The 9768-nt window shown below is 36.9% G+C and overlaps 1 protein-coding gene across 6 annotated transcripts in view; it reads right to left on the bottom strand.

Moving 5' to 3' along the window:
- Nucleotides 1–333: 333 nt before the first annotated feature.
- The window catches only part of PROX1 (prospero homeobox 1), a 49878-nt gene continuing 40443 nt past the window's right edge, over nucleotides 334–9768 (bottom strand). For 5 of the 6 annotated variants that reach the window (XM_048297477.1, XM_048297479.1, XM_048297478.1 and 2 more), the window contains one exon: nucleotides 334–6097. In XM_048297477.1, the coding sequence (XP_048153434.1) occupies nucleotides 5909–6097 (189 nt within the window). In that variant the 3' untranslated portion in view covers nucleotides 334–5908. The remainder of the gene's footprint in view (nucleotides 6098–9768) is intronic. The other variant, XM_048297482.1, reaches the window with a different exon arrangement.

Here is a 9768-nt window from a genome sequence, read left to right as displayed (position 1 = left end):
ATTGGCTACATTTAATTTAAAGGGCTGTCTATGCTTTAGACATAACAGGTCTCTTCCAGGGAGTTATTCCTTGTCAGATAGACTATTGCAAAATAACATTCATTATCTTAACTGGCGCTGTGCTGGAGGTAGGACACCGCGGCCATAAATCATTCTATCCATTTTGCAAGAGGGCTGGTAGTTTCATTAATAAATAATTTGAACTAAGGGGAAAAGAAAACCTTCAGAGGACTACAGTGTTAGGCACAGCCTGGCCACAGTCGAGCAGTTCAGGGGCTCACCTCTTGACATGGGGCAACATAAACTCTTGGAAATAAATGTAAACAATGGCAATGAGCTTGTAATTTATATTTTATTTTGCACAAGCTTGCATATATACTGCACATACATTCAGTTTAGAGAAGATGGAAGGCACACAAGGCAATTGAACTACTGTATCCTTTAAGTGGTACAAAGCAAAAAGGTAAAAGTCTGGAGAGTATACAAAAGCTTTAAACACACAAAATAAAATCCACCCCCCCCAAACATTTTTCCTGTGTTTATCTTAAATTTAGTAGCTGCCAAGCTAGAATTGTAACTTTTTTTCAATCAATTGTCTACTGCACCTTTTTTTTCCAAACGGACAGGGGAGTCTTATTGTTTTATCTTGTCATCAATTAATATTACAGTACATCCTTGGTAATACAAAATTGTACACCTTCATCAAATAAATTAGGATAAATTAAACCAATAAATTATGCAAAGTCTTCAGAACAATAGACAACAACAAAAAAATCCACAGTTGAAATTGCCTCTAGCTAAAAAATAAAATAAAAAAAAATCAAAAATTGACTTTATCAGTTCAGTTATTGTACTATCTTCAAATTAAAGGGTCTTTATTACAAAAAAAAGAGCTTAATAATGCTATTTACAACATATTGCTAAATAATATAAAGGCAGTGTTTTGTCACTTTTGTAACTATATACATATGAGTAATGGCTGGGACAATATCAGTTTAAACCTTAACCTTTGACTCTTCTGGGCAGCATTAATACCAACCTAAAGAGGCTTTTTCTTTCCTTTTTCTTTAGTTTCTGACTCTTACACGTTATATGGTAATGAGATGGGTATTGTGTTTGTCTACTATCTCACTCGAGTGGTACAATTAATGCAGAAGGTATGGATTTTAGAGAAAAATGTAAGCTCGCTGTTTCTTCTAGATTTGTTTCTACATATCCCAGTATTTGTGCATTTGGAAGGTGGCTGCTTTGGGAGAGAGGTGACTGTGGCTCAGATGAAAAGACTGAATAAAGTCATAGTGCCACCACCTTTCATACACTAAAAAGGATATTCCTAAGAAGATACAAAGGTTAAATACCAGTTTTCATCCCAGCTCTAAATATGAGCATTTTTAGCTTCAGTTTATAGATGGTTTACAACCAACAGTTCTACAGAAAACAAAATTGCATTTCCTTCAACAGAACATTTAAGTGCAATACAGTAACTGCTTACTCATATAAACCAGTTACATTCCTTAAGGGGAGCTTTTTGAAAACAATGCGTATTGGAATTTTCAAACACAGAGTTGGTACCAGAAGGAAACATTTGCACTATTAACACCAATGATTGCTATATAATACACATGGTAAATATAGTTTTTGCTTTCACTTCTCATGTACAGTGCTCATTTTGGGGGTTTTGTAAACCACTTTCCATTTTTAATATATATATATATATCTTTCTGTATATATATATATGTATAATCTTTCAATGCTGCTGGTGAAAATCCTATCTTTAAAGCCACAAAATCTTCACCTTTATTTCTTAATTAATATTAACCTGTGGAAAAAAAACATTTTTCTATTAACTGACTTCATATACATAGAAAAAAATTCTGCAATTTTACAGAAACTGTATTACCCATTCCCTTGACATCTGATGAAAGAGACTTAACTTTTAAAAGTAGAGAGCTGGATTTTCAAGAATGCTTTCAACTATCTACACAGTTACTGTAGTGTTTCTTATAAATTCAACAGATGTTTTCAGAATGTAGTTATTAAAATCTTATGTCTTTATGCAAGAACAGCAGTAAGGTTGAATATTTACATTGCTTTATAAAAGTTCCCCTCGATTTTCAATGTTCACCCACATACCTGGTACAGTAACAAAGATTCTGCAAACTTAAAACACTTTAATTAAATAATACTCAGAGGCACAAAGCAAACCTCAGGAATACATGGGTGAACACTTCCTTAAATAATTACTACATTCTAACATCTTCCACATGTTTACCATTAAATGTGAAACGTTCCCATTAAACAACCAGAGATACAGTAAGAATTAAATGTTTTGTAGTTTCAAATAGAACATTCTTTTCACAAAACATAACAAATGTCTAAAATAGGTTCTTAATCTAGATAGGAAAAAGGTAAGCTTTTCACTTCATACGCATCTTTTGTGTGTGTGTGTGTTTTTGTGTAAATATACATACATATGCCCACACATGTTGTCCTCTGTGTGTGACCACATACGTATCTGTATATGCACATATGCCACGTATGAAATATTGCTTCTATACTACTTTTCATCAGGCTAAGAAAACACAAGATTTGCACCACAGTTACAAAAACTTGGCTTCTACAAGAATTTTCAAAACTCGAATGCTGCTCAAACAATTGAGAAAAAATAATTTGCGTTATCAAACTGTTCTAAAAATTCTCTTCTTCAAAAACGTATTCTCCTGCTTTGTTTTTTTTATTTTTTTAATTTTTAAAAAGACACAAAATATGCATAGCTATCAACATTATGTCAAACAGCCAAAAAAAAAAAAAAAAGTCAGTGTTTATTGCAGCTGTAGTAATTGAAAAATAAAGTTTAAAAGATGAAAATTGTAAGCCACAGAAGGCACAAGAACAATTGTACTTGTGGGGGAAAAACTGGTATTTTGAAGGACTTTTTTTTATCCTTCCGCTGGTGCATTTAAGGTCTAGGCACAGACTATAACCTCAAGTTTATATGCAGAAATAAATCTGAATTAGCAGTAAATGAATGGCAAGATGGGGTTTCTACATGGATTTTGAAATTCTTTTCCTATGTAAACTTCTCATTACAATAAAAGTAGCCTCCTGCCTTTTAGCCATTTTTAGTGAAATAATATTGAGATAATTTAAAAGAAACTGGATTGGATTCTACTTAGAATTTAGTACAAGCTATGCCATGTATTTGTAATTTTAGGTGAATTGGGAGGCACAAAGGCAATATGGCTATAAAATGCAGAAAAATCACATAACTGAAATGATCAAATTATCATTATTTCCTTTTCCAGACCAAGGAGGTTTTTATTTTGCTTTTAAGATGAAATTTCTATTCCTAATTCCTATGCCTCATTTACTATTGAGATTATACTACCCATAAATAAATAAATAAATGCAACAACATCAAGTGTTGAGTACACAATTTCACTTATTTAGATTATGTGAATCCCATTGCAGCCAAATAATAATAATATTAATAATATAATAATAATAATAGAATAATAATAATAGTAATATAAAGCAACGGTAAAATCACAGATTGAGATGGTAGCTAGTAGTATGTCCACATAGTATGACTAAAGTATGGCTTTGCTTTCTTATGTCCAAGGTGACAATGCAAAGTTATATTTTGCATCTGATGGTATGCCAATGATGAACTTACTGTATCAAAACTTGAGCATTTTATGCCACTTCTTCCCATAAATCAAAAAAAGTGCATGAACACAATTTTCATCCTTTCTTACTCAGAATTCATTGGAGTTACATCTTTATGAAGTATAATATTTACCAAATCATGCACACACAGAGGAAAAAAAAAAAAAGAAGGAAAAATGAAATAACGAAAACAAAATAAAATGAAATAAAAAAGTAAGAAAACAAAAGAAAGAAAAAAATAAATCCTGTCTACTGTAAGGATACGTACAGTATTAGGTACTCTCAGGGAGTCTAAGATCAAGATTTGTTTTGCTTTTAATGCATAGTGAAAATGTTGGCACTTCATCCCATGCTATTGTCTGCATTGCCTATACTCCACAGATACTGCCAGTGCTTGAAAAGAATGACAGGGAATCGGAGGATTGTGCTGTTTAATTTGAAGTCAGCAGGTTTTTAAGGCTTTCTGCTAACAATAATTGCTTTCATACATTTCTGTCTATCAGCAGTATTTGTAAATGAAGTGAAATTGCAATGATCAGGTCAGCTCTTTAGTCACATGGGTAAACTTTCACTCTCCAAAGTCAAAATGTAATTTTAAAATAAAGAAGATACCAATATCCTCAATGGTCTAAATATAATTCATGGCTAATTAGGAACTTCCTCTAGATTTAGATTGAATTATGTAGGGGAAAATACTATTGATGATAACAATAAATTCTTACTGCATCCGTACAAAAGACGACAAAGAAAATGACAAATACAGTGTGCCATAGCATATTCAACCTTCCCCCAAACTTCTGGAGACAATTTCTTTCTGAAAACATGAGAAAAGGAGAGCCACTGAAGAAAGCACAAGAACTAGCAGCTAGCTTTCTTTCCCTCTGTCATATCGTGGTGTAGCATTCAGGCAAACCCAGATCCATCAGGGACTTTACACTGTAGCTCAGGTTTTGGTCAACACTAGCTCCAGCTTCAGAAGACAAGTGCAGCCACATTGCTCAAACAGATTTTTTAAATTTTTTTTTTTTTTAAAGCTGCACTTACTGTAATTTTAAAAATCCAATTTGGCTATCTGAACCCTGCATAGCCAGGAGGACACTGTGATTTTTGTATTATGCTTGATTAAATTTTTATGAAAATGCAATTTTTATTCTTCTGATTGGGAAAAGACTAATCACATTTTACAGCTACAAACAAGCTTTTTTTTTTTTTTTCCTTTCCTTTGCCTCAGCACTGTGAGGTAAAGACTCTTCTACTATACCTAAGATCATTCAAAAAGTGCTTTTCAGGACAGATGTTGAATATGGACAGAAAACTTTGTATGCTGGAAAGGGGATCTTGGGGGGTAGAATGGACTGAGAAAAGAATAAATTTAGGGACTAATGCCACTTAAAGTAAGACCAAGACATGGCAATATATGACGCTGAAGGTTTCATTTTTACTCTATGGAGAGTGAAATGCTTCCGCTTTAGTAAGCTGACCATATTCCAAAATTAGTGTGGTTGATACAATACTGTGCATGAATTACTGGCCTAACCCTGCAAGAACAGTATTTGATTTGTGCAAACATCTCTTGCTGCAATTTAGACAAACAACAACCTGGCATGTTGGTTACTGGTGCAGGGTATCTGTCGTTTCTGTAAGGAAAACATGAAGAATAGGGTTCGCTTTTTTGGGTGTCACTTCTTGAAGTGAGTACCTAAAATAGATGTTGTATTTTTTTAAAGTATGAAACAAAATCTAGGTATTGATTAAAAAGTATATAAATACAAATAAAAAAGCTCGAAGCTTATGAAGTGACTCCACAGAGTTCAGACCTTTAGCAGTATAAACATAATATAAACTTCATTGTCTGTAGTATTGTGCCATGACATTAGTCTCACTAAGACAAAATGCCACTTTGCAGCAAGCAATAAATCTGACAAAGCATTTTTAAACATAATGCCCTAACTTGCTAAGACAGGCTTTTACACGCTTCCAAACTCTTCTCCCTGAAAATTAACCCAGTTGATTCTTCAAATGTTAAGGGTCTCGGGCAAAAGTAAACCAAAGGCTGAAGTAAAATAACCATCCCCTTGGAACTGAACGAAAAAAATCCAGAAGGGATCAGTCTAATTCCATATACATATATATATGTATGCGATACACATATATATGAAATTAAAATAGAGACACACATGACTTGGGCATCAGAAGGGGACTGCTACTTTCATACATTCATAAATAGCTGCTGAACTCTCTACTCATGAAGAAGCTCTTGTAGGCAGTTTGGGGATTTGAAAATCTCAGGGACCTCACTGTCCAGCTTACAGATGACCTTGTATATGGCCTTCTTCCAGGAAGGATCAACATCTTTGCCTGCGATAATGGCATTGAAAAACTCCCGTAACGTGATCTGAGCCACTTCCAGGAATCTCTCTGGAACCTGCTGATACAAGGAGACAATGGCATTAATACAGTTTTCAATTTCAAGTCTCTGGTTCTTCAAAGGAAACTGAGCTAAGTTCTTTCTTTCAGAAAGGGGCTTACATAGCACCTGCATTTTCTAAATGTGGCAGCCCTCTATTCTCTTATGCAAAGCTGTTATATATAGTACTATAGCAATAACTTTTATAACATGTGTTAGAGATCTTTGTAAAGTCTACTGACAGAATGTAGGTAACAAAATGTTACTGCCTGAGTTGGGAGAGTAGGGGGATTTATAGGCTATAATTAGCAGGAGGGGAAACAAGCACAATTGTCTTTAAGGAAAGAAAACTCTGCTTGATACTTTACCCATGCATTTATGGCCATGTTCTCCTCTCCATGTGAGAATATGAAAGTTATGCATGCACAGAAAGCCCTTTGTACCTTTGTGCTTGACTTTGGTCACAACCTGTGCTGAAAGCTGTCAAAGAAACCGGGTATCTCTGAATGTTGTTTGTAGTTTAAAACCAATCAAGCAGGAAAACCTTCAGCTAGTGGCTTGCTTCTGTGGCTGCTATGCACAAGAACCCCATAGGATGGCTTTCTCAGGAGACATTGCGGTCTTTCCTTCTTTTTCAGGAGCACCCAAATACCACCCTAACCTCTTCAACGGGTGCACTGTGCTCCAAGTGGCTACTGAGCTGGGATGCTTTAAACTCATTCGTGGTTTCTACACGTCACTGTCACTTCACGAGTGAGTCAAACACCCAGCTAGCAGGCATGTGCCTCTCTCAGAAGCTCCTGAACAATGGGTGAATGTTAAAAACCAGTTACCTCCAAACTTCAGTAATTCATTCTAAGTAGTTGTCTCGGCAACCAGCACCACTTTCTCACCCTTTGCCTTAAATGACTCAAAAGCAACCGTTCTAATGAACTGCAGGGCAGTTGCAAGGTTCAGGTAATCTCCATAAAGGTATTATTTTCCACTTTTATTACGGAAATGTGGCTTCACAGCTCTAAAACTGCTAATACACGGCCAGCCAGTAGCCAGCATGCTTATAATAGCAAGTATTCCCTCACTGCTATTCTTTGTCCCCTCCGGCAAGAGGAGTTCTCCGACCTGCACTAGGAGCCACTTGAACCATTCCCATAGCCAAGACACTTGGGCAGCTCTCATTCATTTACTGAATTCATGTCACACTGCCAGATCAGGGACAGCCCCTTATTCTCTACTTCAGGCTTTTCTTCTTGTCCCTTTAGAAACCACTTTCAAAAACTTGTCAGGAAATGTGTGATCAATCTGATATAACAGAGCTCTGGAGCCTCGCTCACCTATCATTGTTAGGGAAACACCAGCAGTTTGATAGCCACGTTCTGCCATCAGATAAGCATGAGATCAGCTCCCCCTGACACCAGCTGACAAACTCTGCTTCCAGAAGCACCAGAGAAGTCCTCTGTCTACCTCTCAGAGTGAAATCCAGCCCCCACACTTTTTTTTTTCTCTCAAAATTTTTCATTCAAAAGGCTGCACAGAAAGACACATCTTTACAGATGGTCTACTCCAGCAATAATTAAGAGAGAAGAAATTAACTGTTATGTTTTACTCACGCCAGCCCAAAGAAATTACTTGAAACTCCCCATAACCACTCAGCTGTTCAGGCATTTGGTAATATGTCTATAGAAGATACTATGCTTTTTTCATTGTTGCATTGCTTGAAGAATATCTACATGTTTTTCTGTTCATGCAGTTCAATGCTCACATGCTATTTATCACCCTTGGTATTGCTGCCCACTAACCAAGGGGAAGGAGTTTCTGACTGTACGAAACTAGAAATCAGGAAAAGGAGTAGATAACCAAATTTATGGAGTAGGCACTGATGTTAGTTCATGAGGACAAAACCTTTTGATTTTGGTATCCACTCCAGAGGACCGACATTAGATGTCTTTCTTCCCTTCCAAGCTGCTGGAGATGGGAAAGAGGCAATTACAAGCAGCTACCTGAGAAACACGAAGTCTAAATGCACAAAGTCATACCTCTCCCTCCTACTTCATGGTTACACACATGACAACTTTAAGCAGAGAAGTGACATGCTTAAAGTTTTAAGGTTTTAAGTTGGGCCTTTGCCACTCAATGTCTACTCGTGCATTTGAAAGTCTTCCAGGTAGAGGATGCTGCTTTTCCAGGGAGTAGGCAGTGGGAAACCCCTGAGTCCCTAGCTCCCAGGCCTTCCCTCCCTGTAGTGACACACAGGCTTTTTTTTTAGACTGGGAGTTATCTTTTAAGGTCCAACTTTATTGTACCTGAGTCACATCTGCAGGGTCAGGCCTTTTTGAACCTGGTGCAACGGGCTGTGGAGAGCAGCCCACAAACATAACAGTGAACAAACTCAACAATGAACAATGTGGGGGCTTTGAAGAGACCCAACTTTTTAGCTGTTTCTTCTTTTGTGTGATTCACCTTAAAATGCTGAGTTTCCAAAGATCTCCCCAACTCCTATGGCATTAGAGCCATTCATAGCTCTTTCCTTTTGGGATGTTATTAGCAATTTTTCACGTCAGATTGGATTACACACATTATTTTGCATGTTGTAATGTGAATTCCATTGTGATTAATCCCCACAGGATGGTACATCAGCCAACACTTTTCCTTTCTAGAAAAAGTATCTGCAGTGGTTTTTGTTGTTTTGGTTTTTTTTTAAATAAGAAAATACTAGTGAAGTCCAGAGCCTGAAAATAAATATTTAAATGCATGGGTAGTTATATTTTTCAGTGGGCAATTAATCAGTCAGCCACGTTAATTATGTGTCTGGGGGTGGCATTTCCCTGACCCTAAGTGATGGCGACCTATTCAGCGCATCTTTACACCTAACTGACTGAACATCTCTGAAGTAGGAACATCTGCATAAAATGCTTCAGTGACAAATAAACTCTATCTACATTGCTTTTAATAGAACCAACAATCCCTAGTATGAACCCAGGGCATTTTCTTAGCATCAGGTGGCAGCAGTCAATCAAAGAATCACACTGTGCATTCACCAGGAGGAAAGACAATGAGGTCTGGTCAGGGGGAGTCTAGGTGGGTCTCAGGCTGAAGCATCCACATGAGCCAGATTTAAAACAAAATCACATTTTGCTGCATGCTTTGTCAATGTAACTTCACTGCCAAGAGAAAAAGTCACAGGCCAAACTTTGGGGCAGTGTAAATCAGCAGGGCTCTGCCAGCCTCAGCGCAGTTACGCTGATTTACACCTGGTACACATCAGTCCTGTACTTTCTAACGCAGCCCAGCAACCTCCACAGTGCCCCTTCCTAAGCCTTAGCCATGTTAACACGTCCCCTTTGTCTATGAAAACTGGGAGGGAATTAAAGCTCTCATCTGCTCTTGTCTATTTGTGCTGTTTTAACTACTGGCATTTTCCTTGGCTTGAACAACAAACCTGAACTCTTTCACTCCTGGGTTTGCATGTGCAACTATCACACCGAACCATTTGGCTTAGCACTGTGGGGGAGTGCTTTGTTAAAAATACTCAGCACAGACTACTTCTATGAGAGCAAAAGTATAGTTCCAATGGCTCAAAATTGCAGTAAAATCAGACCTAACTAACTCTTCTTTCACACAGAAGCACACACAGTTGAAGAAAGCTTTATAAATACTTGTTGAATTTCTTCTCAAGGAAAGTGTTACCCAAAAGG

The sequence above is a fragment of the Corvus hawaiiensis genome, chromosome 3, assembly GCF_020740725.1.
Source record: "Corvus hawaiiensis isolate bCorHaw1 chromosome 3, bCorHaw1.pri.cur, whole genome shotgun sequence".
Classification (NCBI taxonomy): Eukaryota; Metazoa; Chordata; class Aves; order Passeriformes; family Corvidae; genus Corvus; species Corvus hawaiiensis.
This window is presented reverse-complemented; position numbering and strand designations above follow the sequence as displayed.